Source organism: Xyrauchen texanus, chromosome 9 (assembly GCF_025860055.1).
Source record: "Xyrauchen texanus isolate HMW12.3.18 chromosome 9, RBS_HiC_50CHRs, whole genome shotgun sequence".
Lineage (NCBI taxonomy): Eukaryota > Metazoa > Chordata > Actinopteri > Cypriniformes > Catostomidae > Xyrauchen > Xyrauchen texanus.
The window spans coordinates 20938496-20953936 of record NC_068284.1 but is presented as its reverse complement, the minus strand read 5'-3'; the positions used below and the strand labels follow the sequence as shown (position 1 = coordinate 20953936).

Sequence of the window (15441 nt, the reverse complement as noted above, 5' to 3'; positions counted from 1 at the left end):
TTTATAATGTATTTTTTATTATTAGCTTGAAGCTGGGATAGGCTCCAACATTACCCGTGACCCTACATAGGACAAGCGGCTACTGAAGGTGGATGGATTATTAGCTTGAGTTTGGATGCGATTGTACTTTGCCTCATTTGTAAAACACTTAGCATAAAAGCACCTTGTAAAAAAAGTTATTTAATTGACACAGGAACAGCACAGATATTAAATCAAAGGATGATGTGACCACCTTCACATCACAACTATAACTAGTCAAAAAAAGCATAGTCAATTAATGTAGTAATGCTTTATAATAAGTTTCCATTCATTAACATTAATTCATGCATTGGGTATAATGAAAAAACTATTAACAATATAACTAATGTTAACAAATTGAACCTTAGTGTAAAGTGTTACCATTAATGTTTATACACTGCAGGGGATATCTCAGTAACTATAAGGTTTTGAGTCAAAAGTCTAATTACACACACATGCGTTTCCTCTAGCAGTGGTTTAGTATGTTTGTTTCAAACACCTTGTTCAAAATCCTCTTAAATTAGAATAATTATTTGAAATGATATCCTCCAAAACACAAATTCCAGTATCATTTATAATTAATTTTGCTAGAGTTTTTTTGGTACACTGTAAACTAGAAAATGAGTTTTACAAATAAACATACACTAAGAAATATTTACTGGAGTAAAAAATTAGACAGCTTCATAATTTAAAAGTCCAACATTCAAAAAAGAAACCAGAAAGAAACTCTGTACTTGGAATATTCAGGGTTCTATACACATTTTGAATTGACAGTAACTGTGGCATAATATAGATTGCCACAAAATATTTTTAATTAATTAATTAATTAATTTTTAAGCAAAAATCAAGGTTACACTGAAGCACTTACAATAGAAGTGAATGGGGCCAATTTTTGGAGGGGTTAAAGGCAGCAATGTGAAGCTTATTATTTCATAACAGCACTAACCTACATTAAATAATTTTAGGAGTTACAGCTTTACGTCGTCATGGCAATGAATTTGTAAAATGTAATGTAAATTTACACAGAGAGGGTTAGAAAGTGATTTTATCACACTAAAACTATGTTAACACACATATTGTTTGTCTCATGGCTACACTTTTGAAACAGTATTTAACATTTACAGATTGGGCCCATTCAAGTGCCCAGATTTGTGCTTCATGTTTTTATTTTTTTATTTGTTTTTAATTTTTAAAAAATTCAATCAACATTATGCAACAAATGCGGTCAACTGAACTTAACTTGTATTGAACCTGGAATATTTCTTTTAATAAAGCATTATATGTCAATATTCCGTCAGAAGAAAAGCACAATATGTACCTAATAATGCAGCACTGGTTGCGCTGATCACGGCGCATGTTGAAGTAACAACTGTTAGCAATGGCAAAGATGTGTGGCGGCAACTCGCCCAGTTTACGGCCATGATAAAGTTGAACCTGCTCTGCTGTGTAGATGGGCAACATCTGATAGGGATTTACTGCCACCAGTACAGAGCCAATATAGGTCTGCGCAACACACAAAGGGAAAACACATTGTATATATATATGTATATGTATATGTATATAAAACAGAAACCCTATGGAGACAATTATCTGAACTAATCATTTTTGTTAAAGTGTAAAATAAGGTCACTTACATAGATAATGCCCTGTCTGTGGCGCAGCAGCAGATTTCTGAGCAAGCCGGCTTCACTGAGGTCTCCCAGTCTGATCATGTTATCCACACCCTCCACTGAGGTGGGGTGCATTGGCCTAAGACTGTCCCTCTCCCCCTCTGAGATAGGATGCTCCTGGGAAACCATGCCAATACCTCAGATTTAGTATGTAGAATATTTACTACACTAAATACATAAGCATGTGTATGTTGTAACAGTAAATACAGTGGGTTCCAAAACTCTGAGACCACATTGAATATCTGAGATTCAAAACCTTATGATGAACGTATGACCTTACCTAAACCAAAGGGCATGAGCAGCTAAAAGAGCAGCATATTTCAGCTACCACTTAGAACTTAAGTCAACAGAATAAGAAATGTAGTGTTGTCTATTTAAGTTCCATGATCGCAAAAGAATGGTTACTTTGTTAGTTAAGAGAGCAATAAATTATTAAAGAACATGGAGATAGGATCAAATATTGAAAATCTGGGATTCAAAGCAAGTATATAAAAAAACTTTCAGAATTTGAAAAACGTAAAAAACTCAAATAAAAAAATTTCATAACATAAAGGAAATGTTTAAGATTATCAGCACTATGTGTGGGTCAGTCATTAATAAAGCACATTTTTGTATAAAAGGTCAGATTCCTTTGCTTCCATTAAAGCACATATAATCCTTTCTCAGACAATTCTCAAATCATGCTGCAATAACGCAGATCATCATATTTTGTCATCAAAGCAAAAGGAGACATAACAAATACTAAGAATTGTTTTTTACACAAATTATTCTGATATTTTACATAATTTATATATTTTTTTAGAATACCTTTTGTACTAAATGAGAAATAAAATTCTAAAAGCAGACTTTTGAACCACATGATAGGATACCATTACTGTCGATTATTAGACTTTACGGTATTTCAACTGTCCTAAATACAAGAAGTCACATAATCATTGCGGAGTCGACTCTGTTTACCTGCCCATCATCATCGAGCAGATAATACTGTCCATTTTCTGAAATCTTCACGCATGCTCCAATAGGGATCCCAATGCTGGAGTCAATCCAAATGTGATCCCCCTAGATTCAGATTCACAATAACAATATTTAACAACCAAACATTACCCACCCATTAATTCAAAGCCACCTAAAATCATGACAAAAAATACTTTTATTTGATGAATTTAAAGAATCATAAAATAGATACACACCTTTTTTAACGTCACCATTTGAACAATCCCTTTTGTATCAGAAACATCTAATTAAAATGAAACGCATAAACAATAAATAAAAAATTGCGAGTAGATGAGTATATTAATTGATTGGAAATGTAAGCCAGATTTAAGAAAATATCTCTTCTATAACCTGAATCCTATGAACCTGTTCCTGTGCCTGGGGACAACAAACAATGCTGGCTGACTCCAAGAAATTAAAACAACATATGTATACAGTCATAAGTTTTCCACCAACTTGTATGATGGGAAGAAGGAAGTGTCCCTTGTGCTCATCTCTTTATGGCCTCCAGACTTTGCTCTGTCATGCAAAGTGATCTTGCCCCTTTACCATCAACAACCACTGTGAAGAGACGTCATCATCAATGTGGGAAATTGGCTCCTTTAGTTCCAATGTGCAATGCTGAATTGCAATAAAGGGGGAAAAACACTACTTAGGCAAGGAATTCAAAACCAAGAGTGTGCAGGTTTTGATGGCTTGAGAGAACTAAATTAATAAAATCTGAAATGCTGTCAGTCTTATCAATGGAATACCTATATATTAACTATGACTTCTGCTCAAGATTTGCCTTTTGGACTTCTTACGTCAGATGATACCAGTTTGATTATTTAAGTCAGTGGCTATTAAGCAGTAAAACTGAAATTCCAGTTTGTAAAATCATTCAACCTCAACGAACAGATACAGGACTGCAATTAATTATTTGCTGGGTGTTTCATATAAACAGTGGTTTCATAAGTGATGATAATATAACACACATCAATCACAAATGAGAGTAGCCAGCAAATTACACAGCAGTTAAGGTCATCTCAAAATACATTTTATTCCTGAAGGTTTAACTTGTTTTCAGCCATAAAAACCATAAAGGGCCAAGAAGCTAACAGTGGAAACAAAGCTTCAGTATTTCAGCTATGGCTTAATCTAATTAATAATCTTTATGGAATAAGGAAGGTTAATGGTTATTTTCATGTTACTAGTCTCCTTGGAGACAGGACAGTGAATCCAGCAGGACTATTAATTTACTAGCCAAGCCTATATAACAATAAATTACTTAAGAAAGGGGTGATCAATTATTTAAGTGCCTAGAAACTCCAAACGATACCATCACACCCTGAACACTGATAACCATTACTAGTCATAACTAGTGGCTTCATTTTATTGATAAAACGCCCTGGTAACGTCAGAGGGGCAATAAAACACAGCACCAGAGATTTTTTTGTAATGCTTTGAGTTTTTCAGTGAAAAAGCTACAAAATACTTAAAGGTGATGTGTTTAAGCTCCGATTGGCTTGCTAGAAAAATACAATTGTCATAATGTTAGTACAGTCTTGACCAACACAAAATATGTATCTTTTAAAAGCTTAAATATAGGCACTATGACCAAAAACTGAAATTTGCAGACTGTGACAAGGAGGAGGGTGTGGCCATGCCATGAGGACGCACGCACGCCCTGAATTGTCCTAATCAGCAAGGAGGGGGGTAAAGACGAGCTGGTTCCCACCTCCTCCTTGCCCATCCTGAAACACGATACATTGGTGCAGAAACCCAGGAAGGAGGAGGGATGCGCTGTCGTGGAGTCCTCGCCGCTGCCGTCCGCTGGGAAGCGGAGGACCCGCGGCCTTCCGCCAGTGGATAGAGTCGCCGCTGCCGGGAGTCAGAGGACTTGCTGCCGTCTGCCAGGGGAGCGATACACCCTGAACTGCGTTACACAGACAAATTTATTAAAAACATTTTCACTTTTTACATACTATTGTAATCAGTAAAATCGCTAAACGAATCTGACTGGAATCAGATTAGTGCAAAAATCATCCACATTTGGACACATGTGATCACCAGGAGATGGCACAAAGTACATGACACAGACATGTAGTTATTGTTGCGTTTACATCTGTAATTAAATCTTATGTACAATTATTGTGTTTTATTTGTTTGGAGAGGCTTTTGGATACTTGGAGATGTTTTTGTACACTAGGATAAATAATTTTTGTAATAGGCTACTATAAATTTTGATTGCCTTGTATTGATCGAGTTGTCATGATTGAGAACACAATAAAATAAGTTCCTCAGAGCAAGCTTATTTACACCCAGTTATAAAATAGTGTAAAATTATGGGGAAAAAATATTTATTTTGGCTAAAAAATATAGATATAGCATTTCAGCTATAAGCCTATATTTTTGGGTATCCCGCTGAAACAGGAAATTTTAAAAACGCCCTCTGAGCTTAAAGGGTTAATATGCAGATCCAACTAAAAATACACTAGAGCAGGTTGATTTCCCCCAAAAATAACAAAATAAATTAACACTGACTTTTTCAAAACAATGCTAAATTTAAGAATTTTGACAAGCTCACACGGCGACACTGGCTAAACCAGTTCTTTGAGACTGGGCTTCCTGTTTTTTTCTGACCACTGGAAGACGGGAATGTTCAGGAAAGCAATCGTTTCGCAATTATGTTTGATGATGCTAATGGTGCAGAAATGGCCAGCTTCACCTTTAAAATAGACCTTAGAGGAAATTAAATGTGTGTGTGAGATGATATATACACACACACACAGCTACAGTACATGCACAGTGTCTTCACTTCAGCAACAGTGCAACAATGTCATTCAAATGAAATCAATGATCAAACAGAATATAATGCTTTATATTTTCCGCAATTTTCAATGCTTAAAGCAACATAACGTAAAAAAAATATTGTTCAATTAGAATATATATAAAAAAAATAAAAAAAGAGGGCTTTTATATACTAAAGTTGAACTTAAGATACATAACCTTGTGTATATGCACAATCAAATTTCTCTCAAATCTAAATTTTTGATTGACATGTCAGCTCTAAACATGATTCTCACCACCGTTTATGCATGAGTGAAATCCCTCTGACCAAAGAACCAAACCAGAAAACCAGAGCAGGAGCAGCACTTGTAGACCTGCCAGACGTATGTTACATGCAACATTCTTCACAAATCTACACGCTTTAACGTGAGAACGAACTTAAGTATATTAACATATTCAGACTACATTAAACCACTCTCTCCTCTTCATTAGTAGAGGAACGATTTCTCCACCTACATCATTCCAATCCAAACCCATGTATATATGAGGTACACAGAAGGCACAATACTCCATTTTACCAAAGCACCCTAAATGTTTCCCACAATACCTGCATGGTAAAATACATCTTAGGTTTTATTCACTTAGGACAGCAAGGATGGTATCATTATGGCTTTTCAATTATTATTGTTTTGAGCACTTACAATACAAAATGGAAACCTTACGGCAAATGTAGTGGTCTAAAATGTAAAATGATGGAATACTGCCAATGAGTGCTTAATACAGTACAGAAAAAAGTCAATACCAAGTTCTCATCAAAGGCACCCAAATCAATAGTGGCGAATATAATCTATTAGACTTGAAGATGCGCATTGCTTTAACTGATATCTGTGGTTCACAAACAGATAAAATTTTTCTTCAGAGAAATACGTATATGCATTTTCAAATAGAACCTTACCTAAAATAAACTCTTTGTTACAGAGAAAAAGGGAAAGTTCATCCGAAAATGAAAACTCAAGTCATTATTTTCCCACCATTATTCTGCTCTTTTCCATAAAACATAAGTAACGACAGCTGTCCAGTTTTCATCCATTAACATTGTATAGAAAAGAGTAGATCAGAGATTTTGCCAAATAAATTATATATTAGTTTCTATTTCATGGTTTGGAACAACATAAGGGTGAGTAAATGATGACAGAATTTGTTCATGTGAATTATCCTTTTAAGACTTCTGGATTGCAAGTCATACATTCAGACATTCATATTTCAGTGAAGATAGAGGTAAACATTTTTGTTCCAGTATTTAGATAATAACATTGTAGTTCCATAGCTTTTAAATGTGCTGGCATAGGAAGGGCTAGCCAGATGAAGATCTTTTCTGTTTACATAACATTCAGCACTTGCTTTATTTAGTACTGCTATTAGATAAAGACTCAAACCTAATCTCTCCTGATGGAGACTGAGCAGTGAGGCAGGGCAGTGTGCCAATATGCAAAGGGTCATGGGTCTGTGCCACTGTGTGGTCATGCCTTGTGGACTGAGCTCTGCCCCACACCAGGTCAGTGTGGCTCAGTCTGCCGTCTCATGCTTTGTCTTTACGCTTCAGCTTATTAAGCTTCTTGGTGCTGCTGTTCTTGTTGAGCAGCTTCATGACACGCTCCTTGTGATCCAGAACCTTCAACACGGCATCTCGTGCTTCTGTGACCTGGTCCATTACCAGCTTGCAGCGCTGCATGTTGCCCTGTGCAGAGAAAAAGTGGAGTTATGAGTAAAAGTTGGATTACATCTCCCGAATTTAAAGGGATAGTTTACCCAAAAATGAAAATTCTCTCATCATTTACTCACCATCATTCCATACCTGATGTGTATGACTTTCTTTTTTCTATAGAACACAACGAAGATTTTTAGAAAAAATATCTCAGCTCTGTAGTTCCATACAATACAAGTCAATGGTGACTAGACCTTTGAAGCTCCAAAAAGCACATAAAGGCAGAATAAAAGTAATAAATATGACTCCAATGTATTATCCATATCTTCAAAAGCGATTTGATAGGTCTGGGTGGAAAAACAGATTAAAAGTCCTTTTTTTTTTTTTTTTTTTTACTATAAATCTCCACTTTCACATCCGGTAGCATGTTGAAAGTAAAAGTGAAATTGGAGATTTATGGTATAAAAAAGGACTGTTTTTTTGATCACCCACACCTATCATATCGCTTCTGAAGACATGGATTTAACCACTGGAGTCTTATGGATTACTTTTATTCTGCCTTTATTTGTTTTTGGTGCTTCAAAGTTCTGATCGCCATTCACTTGCATTGTGAGGAACAACAGAGTGGATACAGGGCTCCAGACTAAAAAAATTACTTGGGAGACATTGGCTCCTAAACTGAAACTTTAAGGAGCCAAATGACAGAATTGCTCGATTTAGATTGCTGTTCAGAAATAAGATAAAATGAAGAAAAGACAGCTGATAACCCATTCTTCAGAGTTTTAATAAACATTATTTATAGTTGAGAAGATAAGTTTGCATTCCTTTTTGTCTCAAATGTTCACATCCCTTTCATAATTTATACAAATTTAAGCGATAAAATATTTTTTTATTTCTACTGCTCTTCAGGATCTACATTACAGATAATTTCATAAAGTATAATATGCATATAGTAGAGCATCAATGAATGTTTGCACCTTGTGTAATAGTGTACAAGTCCCTCAATTGTCCTAAGTGTCAAAAGCTTGATTATATACATTTATCATTTTAATTGTTTTAAAATATAGCCTTAGTCTTTCTTTACTGTTACTGGATGGCCCAGAAACAGAGACTACAAGAGTGCAAATTGAATCAAATTGCAGTTTTTTGTGCTACTCCAAAACCAATCAATAATTATCAGAAGAAAAAAGTGGTACACAATACAGAACTTTTAATTATAAAGAAGCCCGAAATACACATGGGACTTATTTTGAAAGTTGTAAGCTCACTGACATCTGATTTGATGAGAAAGTGAATCATATTGAAACTGCTAACCTGAGCTCAAACCCTCCATTCTTTTTGGGCGATTCATGAAAAATATCCGGTTCAAAGGAGTCCTTTGTTCACAAATCTCTCGCACTTGGTTTGTTGTTGCGTGCAGCAACAACGATGCGAGTCTCTACGCCACCATGAAAAGCAGCGCACGCTTTAAAGATGTATTCAATATCTCACAAGACCATATCTGACGAAACCGCATATGAATGCACACAACCCGAATGTCGCCAAAGGCGACTAGATTTTAAATTATTGTCACAGTCAATTAATTTTTTTAGCCCTGTGATATTCTTCTAAAAATCTTTTTTTTTGTTCTGCCGAAGAAAAAGTAATATACATCTGGCATGACATGAAGTTGAGTAAATGATGAGATGATTTTTATTTTTGGTGAAACTTTTCACCTTAATACTGTTTTTATCCCCAATTTGCAATCGGGACAACTCCAGTTTGCAGGTTTTGGGCCAGTCTGAGTTTTCACAGAATATCACATAGTATATGATGGGTACAGACTCCGATTTCTTATGCTCAGACTATGATTCCATCTGATATTTAGAGTTTGATATTATTTTCTTTCAACACGTGACATTATGACTCCTTTCTATCATATACAGTTAGGTTCAAAAGTCGCACATTAAAAGGTTTATTCCTGATTCAATACATGTTAAACTCAATTCGACAACATTTGTGGCATAATGTTGATTATCAAAAAAAATTATGTCGACTTGACCTTCCTTTTCTTAAAAAACAAACGAAGAAAAAATCTGATTCCCACTGAGGCACTTAAAATGGAAGTGAATGTGGACAATCCGTAAATGATAAAATACTCATTTTCAAAGGTATAGCCAATTTTAGTGAATATGAAAATCACTTACTAACCTTCTCTGTGTAAAGTTATATCCAAATTGTAAACTTTGTTTCCATGACAAATGTAACGCCATAAGCCCAAAACAACGTTATAAACAACTTTACAGCTCAAATAATACATGTGTCTGCTTTTAAACATTCCGAAAATTGGCCCCCATTCACTTCCATTGTAAGTGCCTCGCTTTAACTTTTTTGTTTTTTTAAAAAAAGGAGTGACAAATCTAAATTATGATTGAAGCTTGCGATTTTGGAAAGTACTTGCCATTTTTTGGGTGCAATATGCAGTGCAAGCAATCATTGCTTGAAACCAATGAATGAATCCCACCTGTATGAGCTCATATATGCGATGAAGATCATCATCAGCTCCAGCTTTCTTCTTCGGAATGAGGCCTTCGTGAAGACTCGTCAGACGACTGTAAACATCATGCTCCAGATTTGTCTGTGGACAGGAGCCAAATTTCAATCAAGCCTGGCATTTCAACTGTTTGATATTGATAAATTAATCTTCAAACAGAGGAAGTCTCACTAGCTGCTTAAGCTGAGCAGCGCAGAGGTGAATTTTCCAGCCCTGGGCTCTGCACACCACTCCTTTCTGATTGGCCACATCCTGCAGGGTGCCCTTCTTGTCCTCTGATTGGATAACAAAAGCATGCATTAATGAATGACTGATGGCAGACTATTTTGCTAAATGGAAAACAATAAGCCTACACAGACCCTTGACACGTATTTCGCTGTATCTCTGAAAGTGGTGGTACGCCGCCTTCCAGGGGTTGCGGTAGTGTCGTAGCAGAGTGATTGGAGGCCGAACTCGGGTGGGAACATACCGAACTCCCTCCTCATCTGCACAAGTGAGAACAGATACACTGATGCTCAAACTGGGTATTATAGAGGTCACGATATCTTTGTTACATTATTACTTTAAGATCTATGTGATTAATGACTCTGCACACTCAATGTTTGTTGAGATTAGCTGGACAGATCCCATGTAACCTAGTACACTCCCTTTGTTGTATAAAGACTTATCAAATCATATATCAAACAGTATTACACAACTTGAGAAATTCAAAACTTTGATCAGGCCAACTACAGTTGTTCGTCATTCCCAGAACATCTCACAAACTGCCAAAAAGTTTCTAAGCTTTATCTTCCATGGATTATCTTATTCCAGCAATGTTAATACACCAGGCATCTATTCAGTTCAGTTACGACACGGTCACTGTTGCCATTTCACAATAAACAGAGTTTCTTGCACAGTCAGGGAGCAGCAGTCTAAAAGCTGAAGGGTGTGTTTTTAAAATGTTCCACACACAAATAATATATATCTGGTAAAGGTAATTTTTACCAAGTCAGTTGATAAGCTTTAAAATGTACTTTGTTGTAAATTGTCAGAACTTGCTAAATAGTAAAGTGAACAATAGGCCCTTTCCCACTGCAGGAAATAAAGCCAAATAAAGTACTTTTACTTGGAACTACTCATTTTCAACACTTTCGCACCTGAGGAACTATAGTTCCTCTTAGCGTTCAGAGAGACTCTTTTAGCTCTTACTCCGGGGTAGGTACTTTTTTGGGAGAACAGGGACTGTGGGAGGTGCTGCAACCTATGATTGATCAAATACATATGACACACAAAGCAATGTGAAAAACGATTAGTCAGCAGCCGCAATTTGTAAACAAATTTGTAGCTGTTAGCCGCCGCCTGAGAGGAGAGAATATTCCAAAGAATATTGCCTGTTTCACATTATGTATGTGTGTGTGTGTGTGTATGAGAGAGAGAGGGGGGTGAGCAGAGCTGCTGTGCGACTTCAACAAGAAACACACTTCTCGTATCTGTACTGTGTGACTATACAGAAAATGTGAAATATAGAAAAGTGATTTTTTTAACCTTGTTTTTTAGATTGGTAGTGGCTGAGTTGAGGAGCCCCAATCATTAGTCCTGACAGGATTCACCTGTGCTGAGGGCTCCATTGGCTTTAAAGCCGGCTCTCTATCGCTCTTCAAGGTTCCTCTCACGGATTCAGATTTACTGTATTTAATATCATTCGATTTTGTTACAATTCATTTGATGTAATTCTTTTCTTTTTTATAAATGATACTTTGAGCAAGTATCCAAATTGTAATCTCCCTTATTGTCGTGGCTTACGAGCCGGCCGTGACACTACATTGTTTTTTCCCTAGGATAACGGACACAAATAATACAATGTTTACCGAGAGAAGGTAATTTAAATCTATTATAAACATAACCTTTGTGAAATCTAGCTTACATGAAGAAAGTATTGCATGCCTGTTGCTAGTATTGCAAGACTTTATTAAGATTTTATGTTGAGTCATAAAAGCCTTTATTGTAAATGATTGAGTTGATAAACAGATTTATAGTGCATTTTCAACATGTTCTCTCTGCTGAGTTCAGCGTGTGCTGTGTGGTCAAAATAGACTGATCGAGGGTCTTATCTCTCCTCTCACTGCAGATTCAGGATGCAGCATGCATGCACGGCTCATGCGTCAAGTGTAAAAACTAAAACCTGAGGACACTGGCTGTGTCCAAAAACCGGTGAGGCTGTATAAAGGGTACCGCCCATTTATAGGCCTCCGAAGGCAGCATTTTCCAGTTTTCTGAAAAACTTGAATCTTTGTGAACTCCAGTCACTGCCATTCAAATGAACACGGGAGACCAGAAAGGCAAGCTCATGCGAAGAAAATTTGTATGATGCTGAATTCTGAACTGAAAATCTGCATGAAGAGATTACGTGTGACCAGTAGAAGATCGAAATGTCACACACTGACCTTTGGCTCAATTCAAAGGATACATATCAAAAAGCTATCAAAGCTGTGCGTTTTCATTGTTGCTGGAAAGTGCGTAAACTGTATATTTGAACATTTTCATCATAATATTTTTTGTTATTTGTGAAGTGTTATTTGCTAAAACCAGAAGCTCTCCCGTGTGACATCATATCCTGCTCCGTTGCTTTGCCCAGAAAAAATATGCACGCTCAAAGCCTAATCAACGCCCCTTCAGGATGAAAATAATGTGCTTTTCAAACTGATATGAGATCAGTTTCCTTAAAGGGTCATGAAACCGCCCTCTTTCATCTCAAGTCCACCTCACAACTGTTTTTAAAAATGCAACTCAACTGGGCATGGACAGCTGTGAGAATAAGGGCCCCTCCCTCCCCTAGTGGGTGGGGTGGGACAGGGGAGAAACAGGGGAGCAATCTGTCATCTCAGTTGCCCATGCCAGCTCTTACTATATATCAGGATAAAGTATGACAAATTGTAAGAATTGTATAGCTGGCAAAGTTAAAGTCTAACTAAATATGTTGAACGCCGTCTGTTTTTTCCCTTTAAGGATCACAACACCGCCTGTTTCAGCACAGCGGAGTACTCAATTTTTTTTTTAAAGATACAGCCAACGGGGTGAGAGAAGGAACACAACTGTCTGATCTAGTCGCTCAGCATTATTTCACCAATGCAGTTAACCACATCAAAGCTTATCGCAATTGCTCATAAAAGAATGCACAAATAAAGTATATGCTGTATACTTTATACTGTATTTTGTAAGCTCACAATGCAGTACACAGAATCACACTGGTCATTTTATATCTGTAATTTAATGCACAAGTAAATTCCAAACCATATGTGCTCTATTAAAAATGTGTGAACGTTTTTTACACTTAAATAACTTTTGAGACTTATTCCAAGCTGGTGTTGTCTAAAGTGTTAGACACTAGATGACGTCACTAAGAGGGTTACTTTTGTGCATGCGAATGCAAGAGGGGGAAATTCTACATGCGGGGTGCCGTTCTTCTTAAGAGCTCTACTCTATAACGTTACTAAGGTTAAAGTACCAGAACTGTATGTGGGAAAGGGGCTAATGTTTCTAAAAAGCTTTATACACTCAACACTTGCTGTCAATGGCTGTATGACTGTTTAGTGACCTTATCTGGCCTCACAGAACATTTCCGTATCTTGGTCAAACATGTTTAGCTTCTAAAAACTGCTTAGAAGGAACAAAATAAACAGCTAAATGTAATGAAATCAGAACTAACCAATGTATTCTTTAGGAGGTGACTTGCGTTTCTCTGCACGCAGGCTGAGGGGTTTGGGTGGAAACTTCTCCTCGTCTGTGCTGTTGGTCTCCATCATCTCACTCTCTTCAGTGGAGATGACATGTTGCTGCTTCCGGGGCTTCTTCCTGGGCGAGGCTCCTTGGTTGATGTCTGTAGCAGGTACTGCCAACATCTGTTCACCACTGTTGGGCCCATATGCCACTGAGGGGGTATGAGGTGAAAGAGAACAAATTGGAACGAGTGTGTAAAATAGTGGGTTTATCAATGGCAGTCGACATCTAGAGAGCTGGGTGGCCAGGGGCTGATCATAAAATGGCAGTAATATTTACTAAAACACAGAACACACAAAAATGGAAATTGTGCAAGCTGAACTTATACGATTATTTTATCCTAAATAAACAGATTTAGCTGTAAGTTCTATCAACTGACACAACAGGGAGCTAACACATCTGTTAATCAGCTAAGCAGGCATGGTTATTGGCTAATGACTATAATTTCCATTAAAATGTAGCACATTGACTCATTAACACAATTTATCCATTGACCCATTGTAAAAACCTCCTATAAATGTCCTACCTGGATTTGTAGTATCCATAGGCTCTGCCTCTTGTTTAATATTAATCTCGGGGAGGGTGGAGCTGATGGCACATGCTGATGTGGTACTGGGTGCTGGCTGGGTGGGTGGGGCCACTACATTGGCCATAGAGGAAATTGGCAGGGTGACAGCCATTGCAGCAGGTATGGCTGAGAGAGCAGCTGTGGGTTGAGAGGGAGGCGTGGCTAAAGCCAGAAGGGAGGGGACAGGTTGTGAGGCAAGCTGAGAGGGAGGTGGCCCCACATCTTGTGGTTGCTGTTCATTGCCCTGGCTAGGAATAGACTCAAATGCGCGCAGTTACAGAAGGAGTGAGGCTCACGTGGATGTCAGTTTTGGGCTTCACTCTGTCAATACATTTTTAGAGATTTTGTGTTTAGAAATTTGAGTTGCAATTGAAGACTAAGTTATAATACAAACAGTAGGCTAGCTGCATTAATAAACCTGATGATCTTGTAAAATCAAAATCAATTTTGATTATTTCATACCTCGCAGGGCGAGGTGATGCTGATGCACTTCTGATGGCTCCATCGATTCTAGGGGTTGTAGAGTCCCTTAGCTGACATGGAATCAGGCTCTTCCTAATAGCCATGCTTTTATAAAATAAAGAGCCACATTAAGTCCCAGTCTTGAAAACATCAACACATTTTCACAATAAGAAATGTTCAACTATTGGCACGTTATCTGAAAAATAAAATAAAGAAAATCTGTTTATGGGCAAATCTCAAGAAAATGGCATTTCTGGGTAATTTTATAAAAATCTCGATATAAATAATAAATACAAATACAAAAAGAAAATCAATCCTATATTTAGGACCATTAAGATTTTTTTACAACAATTAAGCCATATCCCCTTTTCCAATTGCCAGTAGCCTTCTGTGATACAAAAAAAATCTAATTATCATAGTACTTAAAAAAAGAAAAGTACATTATTGAAAATGTAAAATACATTTGTTAGAAATACAAATGTAAGTAACATAATGGTACTATTTGTTATACTGTATTAAATCTACAATGATTAAGACAGGATAATAATTTTTTTTTTTTAATCTAAAAGGGTTAGTTTACACAAAAATGTAAATGGTCTCATCATGCACTAAACCTGACTAAGAACTCTGCCTAACATCTCCATTTGTGTTTCATGGAAGAAAGTTATATACTGTTGTGGCCAAAAAATACTGGCACCCTTGGTAAATATGAGCAAAGGTGGCTGTGAAAAAATATGTCTTTATTGTTTATGCTTTTGATCTTTCATTCAAAATATTCACAAAAATCTAGCCTTTAACTGAAGTAAACAATTTAAATAAATATATATTTTTATCCAAAACAAGTTTATCACAATTATTGGCACCCCTAGAAATTCTTATGAGTAAAATATATCTGAAGTATATTCCCATTTATATTTTATATTTTCTATTACACCTGGGTGACTAGGAATATGAAGTTGTTCAG

General features: G+C 36.7%; 1 protein-coding gene and 1 pseudogene across 1 annotated transcript in view; both read right to left on the bottom strand.

Annotated features, from left to right (window-relative positions):
- The window catches only part of LOC127649167 (unconventional myosin-VIIa-like), a 30917-nt gene extending 28021 nt beyond the window's left edge, over positions 1–2896 (bottom strand). The window contains exons 1-4 of the mRNA XM_052134139.1: positions 2879–2896; positions 2646–2747; positions 1653–1805; positions 1337–1521 (exon numbers count right to left, since the gene is read on the bottom strand). Coding sequence (XP_051990099.1) covers positions 1337–1521; positions 1653–1805; positions 2646–2747; positions 2879–2896 — 458 coding nt within the window. The remainder of the gene's footprint in view (positions 1–1336; positions 1522–1652; positions 1806–2645; positions 2748–2878) is intronic.
- A 2658-nt stretch (positions 2897–5554) lies between these two features.
- Positions 5555–15441, bottom strand: part of LOC127649168 (histone deacetylase complex subunit SAP130-like) — a 28158-nt pseudogene continuing 18271 nt past the window's right edge.